Source organism: Delphinapterus leucas, chromosome 14, assembly GCF_059928025.1.
Source record: "Delphinapterus leucas isolate spDelLeu-1000000601 "Yukka" chromosome 14, BTC_Dleu_Yukka2, whole genome shotgun sequence".
NCBI lineage: Eukaryota > Metazoa > Chordata > Mammalia > Artiodactyla > Monodontidae > Delphinapterus > Delphinapterus leucas.
Genome location: NC_143142.1, coordinates 63,262,537 through 63,279,552, shown reverse-complemented (window position 1 = coordinate 63,279,552; position 17,016 = coordinate 63,262,537). Strand labels below are relative to the sequence as shown.

At 42.2% G+C, this 17,016-nt stretch overlaps 1 protein-coding gene across 1 annotated transcript in view; it reads left to right on the top strand.

Moving 5' to 3' along the window:
• Positions 1–272: 272 nt before the first annotated feature.
• The window catches only part of SKOR2 (SKI family transcriptional corepressor 2), a 33,792-nt gene continuing 17,048 nt past the window's right edge, over positions 273–17,016 (top strand). Inside the window, exons 1-5 of the mRNA XM_022561812.3 lie at positions 273–2,870; positions 3,897–3,960; positions 4,318–4,392; positions 15,514–15,579; positions 15,960–16,058. Coding sequence (XP_022417520.2) covers positions 273–2,870; positions 3,897–3,960; positions 4,318–4,392; positions 15,514–15,579; positions 15,960–16,058 — 2,902 coding nt within the window. The remainder of the gene's footprint in view (positions 2,871–3,896; positions 3,961–4,317; positions 4,393–15,513; positions 15,580–15,959; positions 16,059–17,016) is intronic.

Sequence of the window (17,016 nt, the reverse complement as noted above, 5' to 3'; positions counted from 1 at the left end):
CCGAAGAAAAGTAATTCCAAATTCCTGCATTTCCAAAGGATGACCTTGAGGAAATTTAAGAGATGACTTCCTTGTGTCTGAAACTTGCTTCCTTTGCCCAGTGATAATTATATCTTAACCAAAGCAAGGAAGTGATTATAATTCTTCAGTTAGCGACTCAACCCACCCCTCTCTTTGTAAACTGAAAAAGCTCTAGTCAACGCTTTCTCCTTTCCCTTCCAGTCTCCAAGGCCGACCCGGAGAGCTCGGCCCGGGCTTCCGCGGCGGAGGAGATGGCTTCCAGCCCGCTGCCGGGGCCCAACGACATCCTGCTGGCATCGCCGTCGAGCGCCTTCCAGCCCGACGCGCTGAGCCAGCCGCGGCCGGGCCACGCCAACCTGAAACCCAACCAGGTGGGCCAGGTGATCCTCTACGGCATTCCCATCGTGTCGTTGGTGATCGACGGGCAGGAGCGCCTATGCCTGGCGCAGATCTCCAACACCCTCCTCAAGAACTTCAGCTACAACGAGATTCACAACCGCCGCGTGGCGCTGGGCATCACGTGCGTGCAGTGCACGCCGGTGCAGCTGGAGATTCTGCGACGCGCCGGGGCCATGCCCATCTCATCGCGCCGCTGCGGCATGATCACTAAGCGTGAGGCTGAGCGTTTGTGCAAGTCGTTCCTAGGCGAAAACAGGCCCCCCAAGCTGCCTGACAACTTCGCCTTCGACGTTTCGCACGAATGCGCCTGGGGCTGCCGTGGCAGCTTCATCCCCGCGCGCTACAACAGCTCCCGCGCCAAGTGCATCAAATGCAGCTACTGCAACATGTACTTCTCGCCCAACAAGTTCATCTTCCACTCCCACCGTACGCCCGACGCCAAGTACACGCAGCCGGACGCAGCCAACTTCAATTCGTGGCGCCGTCACCTCAAGCTCACTGACAAGAGCCCCCAGGACGAGCTAGTCTTCGCCTGGGAGGACGTCAAGGCCATGTTCAACGGCGGGAGCCGAAAGCGCGCGCTGCCCCAGCCGGGCGCGCATCCCGCCTGCCACCCGCTCAGCTCGGTCAAGGCGGCCGCTGTGGCAGCGGCTGCGGCGGTGGCGGGAGGTGGGGGACTGCTGGGCCCGCACCTGCTGGGGGCGCCCCCGCCGCCGCCCCCGCCACCTCTGGCCGAGTTGGCGGGCGCGCCGCACGCGCATCACAAGAGGCCGCGCTTCGAAGACGACGACGACTCGCTGCAGGAGGCGGCTGTCGTGGCCGCCGCCAGTCTTTCGGCCGCCGCCGCCAGCCTGTCGGTGGCCGCGGCCTCCGGCGGCGCCGGAGCGGGCGGGGGGGTCGCGGGCGGTGGCTGCGTGACGGGCGTTGGCGCCGGCGCGGGCGCGGCGGCTGTCGCCAAAGGGCCACGCAGCTATCCGGTCATCCCGGTGCCCAGCAAGGGCTCGTTCGGGGGCGTGCTGCAGAAGTTCCCAGGCTGCGGGGGACTCTTCCCGCATCCTTACACCTTCCCGGCTGCAGCAGCCGCCTTCGGCTTGTGCCACAAGAAGGAGGACGCGGGCGCCGCGGCCGAGGCTCTGGGGGGTGCGGGCGGCGCGGGCGCGGCGCCCAAGGCCGGCCTGTCGGGCCTCTTCTGGCCCGCGGGCCGCAAGGACGCCTTTTACCCGCCCTTCTGCATGTTCTGGCCTCCGCGGACCCCGGGCGGACTTCCCGTGCCCACATACCTACAGCCCCCGCCGCAGCCGCCCTCGGCGCTCGGCTGCGCGCTAGGAGAAAGCCCGGCCCTGCTGCGTCAGGCCTTCCTGGACCTGGCCGAGCCCGGCGGCGCGGGCGGGAGCGCCGAAGCGGCCCCCACGCCGGGTCAGCCCCCTCCGGTCGCCGCCAACGGCCCGGGCTCCGGCCCGCCGCCTCCTGCGGGCGGCGCGGGCGCTCGCGATGCCCTCTTCGAGTCGCCCCCGGGCGGCAGCGGCGGGGACTGCAGTGCGGGCTCCACGCCTCCGGCCGACCCCGGCTCCGTGTCCGGGACTGGGGCCGCGGCCGCCGGAGCGGTCCCCGTGGGTGCCCGAGTGCCCGCGCCCCACCACCCGCACCTCCTGGAGGGGCGCAAAGCCGGCGGAGGCAGCTATCACCATTCCAGCGCCTTCCGGCCGGTGGGCGGCAAGGACGACGCAGAGAGCCTGGCCAAACTGCACGGGGCGTCCGCGGGCGCGCCACACTCGGCCCAAGCGCATCACCACCACCACCAACAACAACCGCACCACCACCACCACCACCATCATCCCCCGCAGCCGCCGTCGCCGCTGCTGCTGCTGCCCCCGCAGCCCGACGAGCCGGGTTCCGAGCGCCACCACCCGGCCCCGCCGCCGCCCCCACCCCCGCCCCCGCCGCCTCCGCTGGCCCCGCAGCCGCACCACCGAGGCCTTCTGTCCCCCAGTGGCACCAGCTGCAGCTACCCCAGCGAGGACAGCTCCGAGGACGAGGAGGAGGAGGAAGAAGAGCAGGAGGTGGACGTGGAGGGCCACAAGCCTCCCGAGGGCGAGGAAGAGGAGGAGGAAAGTCGAGACCCCGAGGACGACGAGGAGGAAGACGAGGAGACAGGGGTCCTGCTAGGGGACCCTTTAGTCGGGGGCGGCCGATTCCTCCAGGGCAGAGCGCTGTCGGAGAAGGGGAGCAGCCGGGACCGCCCGCCGGCTGCCTCGGGCGCTTTCCCACTGGCCCTGAACTCCTCCAGGCTCCTGCAGGAGGACAGGAAACTGGGTGACCCCGGCGGCTTGGACCTGCCTCCGCCCCCGCCCCCGCCGCTGGCCTCCCAGAAATCAAGCGGCGGCCTTAGCAGCAGCCCGGGCAGCCCGGTCCACCATCCATCACTGGAGGAGCAGCCCTCCTACAAAGATGTAAATATCCCCTTTAGGCTCCTTCAAGCTAATTATTATTATTTAAATGCACCTTTAGGCTGAATCGGTTACATATGCGCAGGAAAGATGAATCACCAGATTTCCCCACAGAAATGAAATATTCAGTGTGTTTGGGAGGGCTTCTTTCCTACCAACTGTCCTCCATAAAAATGTAGTTTCTGGTCTCTCTCTTACAAAGCCTCTCAAAGGCCTTGGGGCCTCTATTCCCCCCTATATTTAAGTTGGCTGCTTATAGAAGTTGGGAAAGACCCCTAAATTGACCAAGTCCTTCCTCTAATCTACCAATCTCTTTTGCCCAACTCCCTGCCGCCAGTTGAGCACAATTGTTCCCCCAGAAGCAGTGGGACCACAAAACTGGTGCAGTCTGAATGATCCTATCATTTTTCTTCTCTGTAATTCAGTGCCTCCCCGAACCATGACCCAGAAAAGATCAAAAATACATTGACTTCAAAAGTTAGATTCAGTTTTATTTGAACTGCTTTAATCAAGGCTTGAACCCCAGAGCTCTAGCCAGAATGGACACTTCTGTAAGACATTGTGTCCAGTAAAACAAAAGGCAGACTCTTTAGCAAGACTGGCTTCTCCCAAACCAATCTCCACCCACGTGAAAGTGCTACCTGGGGCCCCTAAAGACCAAAGTTAAATTTAAGTGGCTCAGCATTGTGTTCACTCAAGTGTGCATAGAAAACACTCTCAAGGACTTCAGAGTGAAGTGACTCTGTCCTAATGTAGTGTAGATGTGACAAATAATGTGGCATGTTGATTTACAGAGTGTATAATAGGTGCATATTTAACATACTACTTTGTAAAGGATAATGCAGGTACGTGCAGTCGTACATTTGTATTTAAGCCCAACAACTATTCAGAGAAGATAACCATCAAAAAATGAAGTCTCCTGAGGCTCCATGGAGTCACTTTTATTGACGCTTCTTCCTGCTGACTGTTGACATTAGCATATGGTTTCATCCAGGCATTGATTTGCATCTCTAATTCTTCTCCATACAGAATCAGAAAACTAAGGAAAATAACCAAGTTATTTTATCTACAAAGGATGACAACAACTTTTCAGGTAAAAGAAAATAACCCCCCAGTTTTCTTTCCTGCATTTAACCATTTCTGTGAGACTCACACCCAGCACCTCCTGCCCCTACCACCATTCTGTGGGTTTTCATCCATTGAATTTTGAATTTTTTCATACTACAGTTTATATTTTAGTGGGCAGCATTTCTGTAGTTTCCAAGCAATGGCAATTTTCCAGATAACAGCACTGTTGCCCCCAATCTCAACATACGTCTTTGCATTTAAATGGCATCAGTACTCTAAACATACACAGATACATAAATACATGTTAAAATTCTTGGGTGTCTTTGTTTCCCACTTGTCAGTACAGATTCACTTGCAGATTTTGTGTTTTGTTTGATTCTAGATAAGAACAAGGAGCATAGCTTTTTCATCACAGACTCTGATGCTTCCGGAGGAGATTTTTGGAGAGAAAGATCAGGTAGGCTGGGACAAATAGAAGGAGTGAAGAGTCAGATGACAGAGAGAAGGGCTGAAATTCATAATCAGAAGACTGAATATTTAGTACAAGGGTAAAGATAAAAAACAATTCCTAGTAGATATAACTAAGAAAAAACACAAATGGGAAAGCAGTGACATTAATAGCAATAAGATTATTAATTGCTGGGCATATTTCAGAAGAGAATTCAGAAATATATCAGGTTACACAGTGAAACGGGCTGGAAAAGCATAAAATGACAATAATTGAAATGTTCTCTTAGAAACCTTCCATTAAAAAGGATCACAGCTTATTGCTTTTAATATCTGTCAGAAAGACATTAAAGGTGTTTTATGACATCTATGCCAACATTTATATTATCTCCATGATAATGATCTCTACACAAAATGTATAATACATTTACAAAAATTACATTATACAAATTAAATGAAACCACCTTTTACTGATTGCTAAATGTCTCCAAGGGGTTTGGGAAAGACGTGATTAGAAGTTTTGATACTAAGTTGTCTATTGCAGTGTCTTAAGGAGAGCGTTTTGTTTCTTGGGAAAAAGGAATCTAATTTTCCATTTATGTAATGCAAACTGCCTTGGCTTTGACTATTCACGGTTAATTGACTGTCAAACGAGGTTGTTATCCTGCGGCAATGTCTGCAAATTTGCCTGTCAAATGAGACAGAGAGAGCAAGCTAGGATGTGAGGGAGAGGGAGAAAGAGTGGTGTGGGGAGCAGAAATAAAGAAAATAGGATCTTAAAGGAATCTTATATAACAGCAAAGTACAATGAAAAAGGTCTCCAAACCTTTGTTTTTATTTTTCCTTAAAGAAAACTTTTCAGTACTTTAAATGGCAAAAGGCAAACACCTATTTTAATGAAAAAATAGCTTTATATATCATGGGAAGAAAGCTTTATATATTGTGAGTTATTTCCAAATTATTTCATGAGTATTTTCTATAAATATTGATCAACAGCCAGTTTGGGCTGACTATGCTAAGGAGTCACTAAGAATAATTTGGTGGTGTATCCTTGGCCGTATCAAGTCTCCATAAAATTGTGCATTCTGGCTTTACCTGTTTGTTAGCACATTTTAAGTGTTTTTATTATTATCACTTTCAATTAAAGCATAGCCCTTTGAAAATTCAAAAAAATCACCTTTCACAGATTTGCTCTGTGTCTAATATGATAAAGTTGTTAAATGTGGATTTTTCTGTTACAATCTAAAGTGTACAAAATAAAGTCACAAAGGCAATGATATTTGCCCAGGAACTACCTCTTCCCTAGTGCGATATTTCACAAAATTGAGGCTTGAAATAGAAAGGACTGGTACCAACACATTTCTAATGGGTTTGCACACACACACACACACACACACACACATACACACAAAAGGTTTATAATTCTATTTGATTGATTCTGTAATATCTAACCATTTCCCAGACATTTCTGGATAGTCGATTGCTTTTCTTTGTTTGATATGTGTAGAGGTTAACAGACATTGGAAACAACACATTTATGAATATAAAGGAAACACTTTTGGAAACATTTTTCAGCCCCATATCAAATGATATTTAGCAGCTCTGTAGAGCTAAAAACAGATTTAAAAGTAGCCCAATTTCTCCCATGCCTAGAAACCACAGATGGGAGTCTATATGTACTCTAGTGAATGCAAATTAATCGGGCTGTTTCAACAGCCAAAGTGGATGGAGACCTTTGCTGGGGGTGTGTTGTACAAACGGTGAGCACTTAGAGAATTCCCATTCCTCTCTAACCAAAATAGACACAGATCGGAAAGAGAGTTTAAAACCAGTGTCACATCCTAGTGGCATTGTCAATAACTTAATTTGGGAGGAATTTTTATTTGTTTTTATTTTATTTTATGTACAACCCTATTCTGTGAGCAGCGCCATGAAGCTTGAAGTCCAATAAAATAAGAAAACTTGCATGTAGCAATGACTTGTATTTTTTAAATAATGTAAGCCATTCAGAGCAGGACAGGGACCCCACTTTTCATTTACTCATCTCAAGACAGGTTTTAATTTACTGTTGCTTGTTAAAATTAGTACTTTGTAATTTATATGCATTAATTTTAAGGTGTTTTTGACTGTCTAAGTTTGGAAGTTTTATTTTTTAGTTGGCTGTTGGTGCTATTAAAGTTCAAATTATACTATACATGTGTTTAATATAAAATAACACATTTAGAGAATAATTCACACCAGACTTCATTTCGCTAAAGCATAACTCATTAGAAGTCTCCTTGGGCTAAACTCTTACTCTATTTGGGTGCAAATTTTAAAGAAAATAAAAATAAAGTTTTATAAGTATTCTATAAAAGATGTAAAATGTATGTAGTTTTTTAAGGGGTATCAATGATTTGTACAAAACTAGGGGACAATTTGATGTTTAAATTGTTAAATTTAAAATAGTTTCCATAGATTTAATGAGAAAATCCAAACTTCACAATCTGAAATCATCTTTTTAGGAACTTTAATTTCCTACCTTGCACTTAACAGTTAGTATTCATAATTATCATAAAAAATTTAAGTTAACATTTTGACAAATGTGTATACCCATTAGAAATCTAAATGTATTAGAACATACTGATTTCTTTACTGAATTATCTTCTCTTCATTACGTGTACATGAATAGTCTCTATAGATTTGTTAAAAACTGAATTTCTCTTCTTCATCTTCCTCCGATTTGGATGGCTGGACTGTTTTCATTTGAAAACAAGTTCCTCCTGGCCTTGGAAGGTATTTGGTTCCCCCATACTTAGGAAGTTCAATAAACCCTAAAAAAGTCATTAGAACCCCAAGCATGATAGCCAGAGTGGGTCAATAACTACAGAATCCACTGTTGTCTGATGTTCAGATGGAAATACAAATGTCAAAAGGATGTAAATAAAAGTATAATCAGGATCGGTGTTCACATAAAAATTCCACAGTGTCTGGAGCTCAGGGCAGTACAGTCGATAGTTATGTTGGTAATAACACCTAGTCATGCTATTGATGTATTACTAGTCCCTCCCTCACAATAATTAATTTGATACAGATTCCCAGAGAAACTTGCTCCACATTGATATTCTGTATTACAGTTTCATTCTCACATTATTCAGAGAAGTATGTAGGTAGTAGGTTATATCATATTATTATTATCCTGTATTGAATGTGAGACAGGTGGGACGTGGAAAGGATGAAAATATATTATTGACATGAACAAATGTTTGGGTGAAGAGTATATTTTGTTAAATTTATCTTGGAATCTTGGGTCACAAGAATTTCACCCTCATGGTTCCTTTGCTGAGCCTGCAGAGATATTTTAAACACCAGAAAGTGTTAAGGAGTTTGGGTTGTTGTAGGACTCGCTGTACCTTCAACTGTCCTTGCTTGTAGGAAAGATCAGCTCATGGTCTTCACACTGGAATGCACATTTGAGAAAATCCCAAAATGGTCACCCAGTTGGCCTATGTTTTGGTATTAATGTATTTACTTGTGATCAGACACCAAGAACCCGTTCATTTAGCAAAGTGTCAAAAATCCAGATGAGCCAAAGAGATTATGAAGCCTGTGATGAACTGCTTTGTAGTGGTAGCAGTAGAATGCTTTATCTGGAACACCTTGCAGGTGAATGGAGCTACTTCTCCCCATGTAACAACTGTTAACTTCCACGTGTACATGATAGCATTCATTTGTTTATTTACTCAATTACTCCCCAAATATTTCAGAATACCTACTGTATGCTAGGTATTTTGCTAGGCTCTGGAGATTCAGAGATAGAATCAACGCCAGTCCCTGCTCTCAAGTTGCTTCCAATCAAAAGGAGGGGACAGATAAGGTGTAAAGCAGTATGAATACTATAATAGCAGTCTACACAACATAACATCCAAAAAGGTTTATATAACCATATGTCCCTTTAGCCAACGTTTAATTCAATCATCATTATTGGAAGATATCAATGTTTTATTTCTGTGCATATACAGTATAACATAGAAGAATGAAATGTCTTTTCAAACTACCTAATAAGTCAGTATGCAATTTTTGATTTTTACATGAATTTTTCACTCCCACAACAATCATAAATGTAGTTTATCAGGAAATTTCTGACCTTTCTCTAAACAAGTAAAGATACAGACTTATCTTTAAATGATAAGTACTTGCTTTAATTTATCCCTAATACAAATTCAGTTTAGCAACAATATTTAGTTCCAGTTCATTTTTTTAGTGCATCATTTTAATTAAGTTTGGCCTTTGTTCAACCTTTCAGCCCTATTGGTAACTGTTACTTTTCAACGATTTCAAAAAGATTACATTTTTTAATGATTTTTTCAAAAACCTCCCTGTTAATGGTCATTAACCTTACTCATAGCAGATATTATACTTCTTTATAATTAGAGGGACCAAACATAAAGTTTTAAGCAGCCAAAATGCCCCAGAAGCCAGAACTTTTATCTGTAGGTCTCTTTAAAATAAGACCCATTGCTTTAAAGCCAAGTAATATAGATTAGGGGGATGGCAGCTTGGTCAAAATATTACCTACTCAAAAATATAAATGACAGCATTTTGCTTGCAATCCCAGAGTAAGGCTTTGCATATCCGTTTTGAATAACTTTAGTGAAGTTAAGTGATTTGAAATTGAATGCAGTGGGGTAAGCTGGTGAGACAGCTGAAAGCTATTGCAGGTCAAGGAAATCGCGTAAAGTGGAGTCATCCTCAATTCCAATCCCTTTCATTGTAGAAACGCCAGAACCATTGGACTCTGAGAGTGGCTGCATCTTGTCATATGTATAGAAGTTTTAAAATCAATTTGATTTTCACTGGTATAATTCTCCAGTGTACTTAATATGCTATGGATGGATTTCTGAGAATAGTAAGAAGCAGTTACACTTCTCATGAATATATAGCAGATGAGGCGCTCTGATTTATTATTCCATTCTATTTTAGAACATGCTTATGATTTTTTTTTAAAAAAAGTAAAAGAAGAAGAAGAAAAATTCTAAAAAGCACAGACTAGTAGATCTGAGTTTTAATTCTCTCACTTACTAGATGACTTTGGGCAAGCCCTTTAAGTACTTTGGCCTCAGTTTATCCACCTCTAAGTTACTACTGACATTTTTATGAACAACGAATTTTGAGGTATTTAAATGTATGTATCCAAAATTAGCTAATCCCCATATTTCAAATATAAATTTCTTTTTATTTATGGAAACATTTTCCTTCTTGTGGTTTTTAATAATTTATATGAAAATCAAGGAGATAGAGAAGGACAATAAAAAACTCTTCAGAAAAAAATAAAAAATAGCATTAATTGACAACACAAGTTCTAAAACTTAAGAGAATTCTAAATGAACTCACAATTCACTAATCAACGAAATCTGATATACTTATTCAGAAGCAATGTGTACGTAACTCACGATAAATTTTTATCATGAACTGTAAATTTTGTTGTAATTCTTAGTTAACTATAAACTCACAAATATTAATCTTGCTCTTGTTCCCTTTTTTGGCTAATGGAGTTAATATTTAGTTAGTTCATTTTGCAGCATACCCTCTCCAGTCATATTGATTTTCTTTTCTGTTCTATGACCTCACTACTGTGCCAGACGTCACAGGGGATGAGTTTAATGTAGAATTTAACACCAAGAAATTAACAGAAGTCCATGTCCCACTGATAGAGGAGAAAATTACTTAACTCTGCTTTCCGTGTAATTGATTTTTTAATGCCTTACTGCAAAATGTTCTTAGAAACCTCTCTAAACCATACGTTGTGCTAAATTTTGGTTCTTGTTCATTGTACTAGTTATACAAACTGTAGATTAACTTTGACCCCATCCAAACTGTACCTCTAAGGTAGATTGTTAGGGAAAGAGAAAATTAAACTTCCAGAAATTTTAAATTAAGTCAGATTATAAAGCTAAGATTAATTATTAAAATTCAGTGTTTGTTTGGGAGTTAAACATATATAAGAGGAGTCTCTCTTGATCAACAGAGGCCAGGCCTGTGCTGAGGCTGTTGGGAGGCAGAGGGCAGGCCCAGCCTGCCCTGAGGGCGTGACAGTGCCCTGGGAACTGCGGGCAGACACCGTTGGTAGCTTCGCACGCAGATCTTGCCTTCCCTTCCGGGGTCTGCTCCCCTGCACTAGAACACATGCAATAGCACGAGTCCCCACGAACTATGGAAACATCTGGATGTTTGACTGAAATTTTTTATTCCTCACCTAAATATTAGAATCCATGTGAATTTCATGTATAGACACAGCCCCAAACTAAAATAGTTTCATTGACTAAATTTGCCCTTCAGCGTGCATTTTCTGAAATGCACTTTTTCCAAATGTTTTTCATCAGTTGTTGTCAACAACAATCCTGGGGGAACAGAGAGGACCTTTCAATGACAAGCAACTTGCTAGCCCCTAGGGCTGCAGGCTGGGGTAGTGCCCCTGAGTGCTGGCTGCAGGCTCAAAGGAGACTTTAAAAGGGAGACAGCCAAGATAAGGGGTAGGAAAAGGAGTGGGATTGAAAGGAGAAGGAAGGAGGATGTATTGCCACAGAAGGGATGGGGGAATGCTAAAATTTTTACTCTTCGTCCAATGTCAGGCATTTTATATTGTACTCTATATACTTTGATGCCCTATACACATACAGGGTACAATACTTAAATATCTTATTTATTGAATTCAAGTTTAGCCTGAGAACAGTAATATCTTTTAATCAACTTCTCCTCCCATCTCATGACCACCAACAGAACAGGTCATCTGACCTACTCATTTGGCTCTTAAAATTAAGTGAGCTTTTTAAAATTGTAAGGTATTTTTGCTGCTGGAGGCCATGGCAGACACATACGAGAATTAGCATCTTCATGTCTCAGTTAACATTCAGTGCTACAGTTTTATTTGTCCCTGAAAGAAATTTTCAAAATGTCAGGTAGGAACAAAAATGGAAACAATCACAAACTTCCCCAGTAAACTGAAAATATAGAGTAATTCTTAGACCATACAATGGATCAAAATGTGCTTGTTCGTTCGTAGGAATGAGTTAGTGCTTTAAAAACCTTATGACAACTGAGGATTTACGATAGCATTAGTTTGTATTTCTTTCACAAAGCAAATTGGATTAAATGAAGTACAACAAGTGTGTGTGGAATACATTTTTACCCCTCCCTAGGGTTGAGGTGATGGGGGTTACCTGTAGGGCAGGATCTCTCTGCCTTCAGAAAGCAGATTTTCTAGCTGAGGAAGATCAGACTAGCATAGGTGAAGCGTTAGAATATTGGGTACAAGGTGGCAGAGTAAAGATGACAAGGACTTAGAACTTCAGCCCAGGAAGGAACAGATCAGTGGCATCTGAAGAAGTTGGGAAAGGTTTTATGAAAGAGTAAATGACACCTGGATGGCTTTCTGATTTTGGGTGGATGGGGAGAGGAGGGGGACACCGCAGGGAAGAGAAACAACATAAAGCAGAGCCAGCAGATGCGAGAAATAAGAGTCTGTCTTGGGTAAAAGGTTTGTGCTTAGTGACAGAGAAATACAGCTTGGCTGAGCCGGATGGGACAAGGTTACAGGAGAACCTGGAGTCTCCCGGGGAGGAGTTGAGTGGATTCTGCAATGTAGACCGTGGGGAAACACTGCAGGTTCTCGAGCAGAGGTGTGCCATAATGTTTAAGAGAAAGTCATTACCGTTGTGCCTTGAAACATAGTGCTGGTGAATCTATTGGCTGTTTTGGTCTTTCTTTTTATTCCCCCCTTTGGATACTCCAGTCTCCCCTTCATCTGCTATTTACTGCTCATGTCTGCTTTGGCATGGTGTATTCTCACATCCATCCCTCTTGTACTTCCAATTTCTGATGGCTGTGTAAGGGCCGATCCAAGGGTGGGGTGGAGCTTTCCCCTGGGATGTGGGACCACCTGGCCCTGGAGGACGCTGGAGAGACCAGGGAAGCAGGGACCATGTGGCTTCAGGCTCCCTGGCCCCTGCTGCACTCAGCAGAGGTATAGTTTCTCTGATGTGGCCTCACACTGCCTCTGCCCCCCCTGGGGCGAGCAGGATTCATGGGCAACAATGCAGGTCACAGTTAACTGGCCCTGTGAGCATGTGCTTGTGGAGAACTGGTGTGAACTCATCCCTGAGCAGCAAGTCCTCATCACATCAGTCCACTGGATGCCTTTTATGCCCTAATTATCCATCATTCTCCAACTTTAAGCCACTCAACTATTTTCTTTTACAATTAAGATCTCTATGGCCCCCCTCCACCCTGGCCTTTTTGTCACTTTTTTTTAAAGGGGGAATATAATGGGAAGGAAAGTAAGAATTTTAGTTTGGGGATTTCTCCAAATGCATTCATTAATTTTGGAAAAGTAAAATGCATTTAACCTGATGGAATATTTGTAAAAATGGAAAGCTCATTGTCAACTAAATCTCATTTATTTAATCTAGTATTAGACTGCCTTTTTTTTAAAAAAAAAAAACCAGATGGAAAACATTAGCAGTAATAGTGAACAAACATATCCAGGCTCCCAGAGGTCATTTTTAACCACCATTAACAATCTGGTTTTCACAGATTAGTAATATGCAAAAGGCAACGGTCCAGTGAAAGATACACAAAAGGCAGCTGAAGCTTCTGTGCTCCTTATTTACCTAACATTGAACCATTTTTTAAAACGCTTTGCAAGAGAGAAATTTGAATCTTCTAAGCTCAAAACTGACAGATTTTTCTGAGAAGTTGCAGCAAAATACCTGTTTCAAATAGACACATGTAAAATATTAATTAATCCTTCACAAAGCGGATGAAAAGCGTATTATTAATGTCATCGGTAGATTCACCTGTGGTTAATATAGTTTTATTTACTAGCTATTTGTTTAATGCTTCATACTAATGTAAACCTCCTATCTGTGAAGGAGAAAAGAAATGCAATTTTACATATATTATTTTAATTTTTTAAGTTAATTATCTAGTTGAAATGTAATGTAAGGTAAACAGTCCACAAAATACACTAGTAGGTCAAAAAGAAGCTGGTCTCTAATGTGATAAGGAAATGGCTTCTAGAGTTCCCTATTCAGAAACTAACTATCTCATTTAAATCATGTCTTGAGGGGTTGGGAAAGTTGTAGAATGATAAAATCTCATCCTGCTCTGTAGATAGATGCAGAGATGTGTGCATGCTCATTTCTTTTCTTGTTCAACCTCAATATTATATGTGGGTATGAAACATCTATGCATTTAACATCTGGTTAACTGAGACTAAAGTAAACATAGGTAAAACTGCACATAATATGCATTTATCTTCATTTAAAAATATCATTATTCTTGGTTTATACATTTACAATTTGTTACCAACATTTGTGTTACTCTTCTTTTAGATAATAGTAGTTTGTAGGAATTACGTTGAGGTCTGTATTTAAAATGCTTCACCGGTATTTCCTCATTATTTATTATATGGAGAAGAAAGCCAAGGTATTAATGTTCAAAAGCCTACAGAGAGAGGTCATGTCCAAGATGAAAATGAGAATAAGTTTGTGCAAATATGACGTAGATAGTACAGAAAATGGCTGCCATTAAGCAACTCAGGATGCCCTGGATATTGTTGTGCTGATGATGGGGAGCCAGAGGAAGTGCCTTCCCATAACTGTGCACATGCTTGGGAATATTTGTACATTTGTATTTTCATACACACATATGCACACATGCATACCTGCACACACATACCCCTGACAGTCATCATGTGGACTGCAGAATCGCCATTTATAAGATCAGGTTGAGGACTTTTCTGTCCGTCCTTGATATTGTAGGCTGCCACTTTGGGAAGAAATTCTGTTTCCCTCTTTGCAGAAATTTTTCCCTTGATAATGAAATTCCCCAGTATTCCTGGAAGTGCCCGGGACCATTTCACTCCGTTTCTTGCTGAGGAAGGGAAATGAAAAGATACGAGAACAGAATTGAAACGATGCATCTAACTTGTGCTATGATTTAGAATTTGTGACCTCCTAGGGTCCCTTTCAGTGACAGCTGAAGACATTTTATTGAATATGCGTATGTGTCTAGTACTGTGCAAGGCACTGGCCATGCAGAAAAGACAGAGCCCCGCCTCCAGGTAGCCTGCCTAGTAGGTGCAGAAGGCTGGAAGCAAACGGCACCAAGGACGTGGAAGAGCTAACCCGGGGGGCAGAGGAGGGGGATAGAGGAAACCTTCTCAGAGCACCTTTGTCTGCACTGCCATATCTCTATAGATGAAAACGGAAAGCTTAATTATGTGGGTAATTGCAGAAAACGAGTTGAAACCTTTTTTTAATTCTGATAGCAGAATGATTGCATTTCTTTGCTCTGTTTATGGTTTCTGGATTATATAGACTCAATTTATGACTGTAGATATATACATTTTCTTAGCTTGTCATCATTCTAGTTAGCACAGAAGCAAAATAGGTAAGAACAGCAATCTAACTTCTATCCACAATACAGTTTATACTGTTTGAAGACAAGTAGTTAAGAAATTATCATCAGCAAGCATATGACTATTACAAAGTAACATAACTTATTTCACTTCTTTCTTCTCGGTTGATTTCTTTTTAAAAAAGCTATCAATTATTAGGAAACCACTCCAGGCTCATAACTTCTCTCCCAGGGACAGCTAAAGCCTCCTCTCACTTCTTTTTCACCACCCCACATTTTGGTGGCCCAAGAAGGCTGGAGGCTTCTGTTTCCATGGTCTTGGGTGCCTTCCCAATAAAATCAGCCTTCTTCACCTCTAGAAAGAGAGGGAGTCTGATCAGATTTCTCCCAGAAATGTCAGCTGTTCAACCTCCTCTTTTGCCCTTCTAGCAGTTAGCTTGGTTGTAAAGGCTGGGCAGTGGTAGGGGCTGGGAGGGAGGCTGACGTCAGGAGTCTGCTTTCATGGAGCTGTCATCACAGTCTAGGTGGACTCGGCCCTCATTTTCTGTCACTCCCCTCCATGGTTCAGGGAAATGATACACGAGTAAATGAGGACGACGTTTGGCCCCGAGGACTTCCACCTTGAAGTTATATTAAAAAAACTCTTTTGTAGATATTAATAGAAAGTGAAAATAACAACTTGCAGAAAATAGCCTACACAAAACTAATATTTTTTTCTCCTTTTTTTTTAAAGGTGAACACACACAAGAGACAAATTCACCTCATTCACTCAGAAAGGATGTAGAAAATATGGGGAAAGGTAAAGAAAAGTTTTAATTCTGTAGAACTTCTCTTAGCTTTAGAAGACTGAAGAGATAATAGGAGGATATTTTTGTTCTACACTATATTTTAAGCTTGACAAGCAACATATGAATAATATATGGACCATGGGGTGGATATAATTGAGATTAATGCATACATATCAATCAATACATGACACTGTAAAATAATCCTTTAAAATAATACATTACATTGATTTATATTCATGGATTTCTGCACAAAATCTATCCTATGTCTATGCGACACTTTTTAAACTGGTAAAATATTTTGTCTTATAATAATAAATTGCCATATATAACAGTCCTCTGGAGAGTTATTTGTAAAGATTAGTAAAATGACTCTTCTTTTTTTCTTTATTAGAAGAACTTCAGAAGGTCTTATTTGAACAAATAGATTTGCGGAGACGACTAGAACAAGAATTCCAGGTGTTAAAAGGAAATACATCTTTCCCAGTATTCAGTAAGAAATCAGTTTTATTTCATTGCCTTATGATATTTGATGACATTTCTATTATTAGGCATAAGGATAGGCTTCTAAATATTATGTGATTACACAAAGTACCACAGGGTCTTCCGGTGGTCTCAAAGTGTTTGGAAATTTTAGCCTGTTATTTATGCTTTGAATCAGCTGACAGATAAAATTTCTTATAAGAACCTTTTGGTGTTTATTCTATTGGTATATGTGTATCTGTGCATCTGTATTGTGTACATTTAAAACATGTATGCAAATATACCATTAAATATGTAGATATATTTAAATAGTCAGAAATATTAATATTTTTTAAAACAAAATAATTACTCAGGTATTTTTTTCTCTAAGGTAGGAAAAACAAAAGAACAGTTAATTCTTATTCTCAGATAGTGCTAGAGAGCTGCCTGGTGCTTGAGACATGAAGATTTAAAATTTAACAATTCAATGTACACATATTTTATTAATTAAAATTAGTACAATTTTAGTAGTTGGGGATTCTCCATACATACTTAGTAATAAAATTTCATTCCAAATTTGGTGGCAAGAGAAACTGTGGCATAAAATCTATTGTCTCTACTCCCAGAGTCCTAGAATTTCAGAAAGACCTATGATAGGTGTCCAGATTTCTAAAATTCACCTGTCGTGTTCTGAATCACATTTGGACAAATACATCACAGTAGTGTTTTTCAAGCTTTTTGGAGTCTCATTTAGTCATATTTTCAATTATATACATTTAACATTAATTTTTTCAGGGACCCTTTTTTAGAATGTCAGTGCCCTTTGTTTTTTAATCCAGGCATCACAAAACTCCTGTTGGTAATTCCTGTGGTAGAGCCATAGGCAAACATCCAGAAAAAGATTTTTCAGTAATTGTGACAATTTTAATAGCATGAGCACCAAGGTCTGCACTCGCCAGGGCTTCTCCAATGTAATCATGAGTACAGAC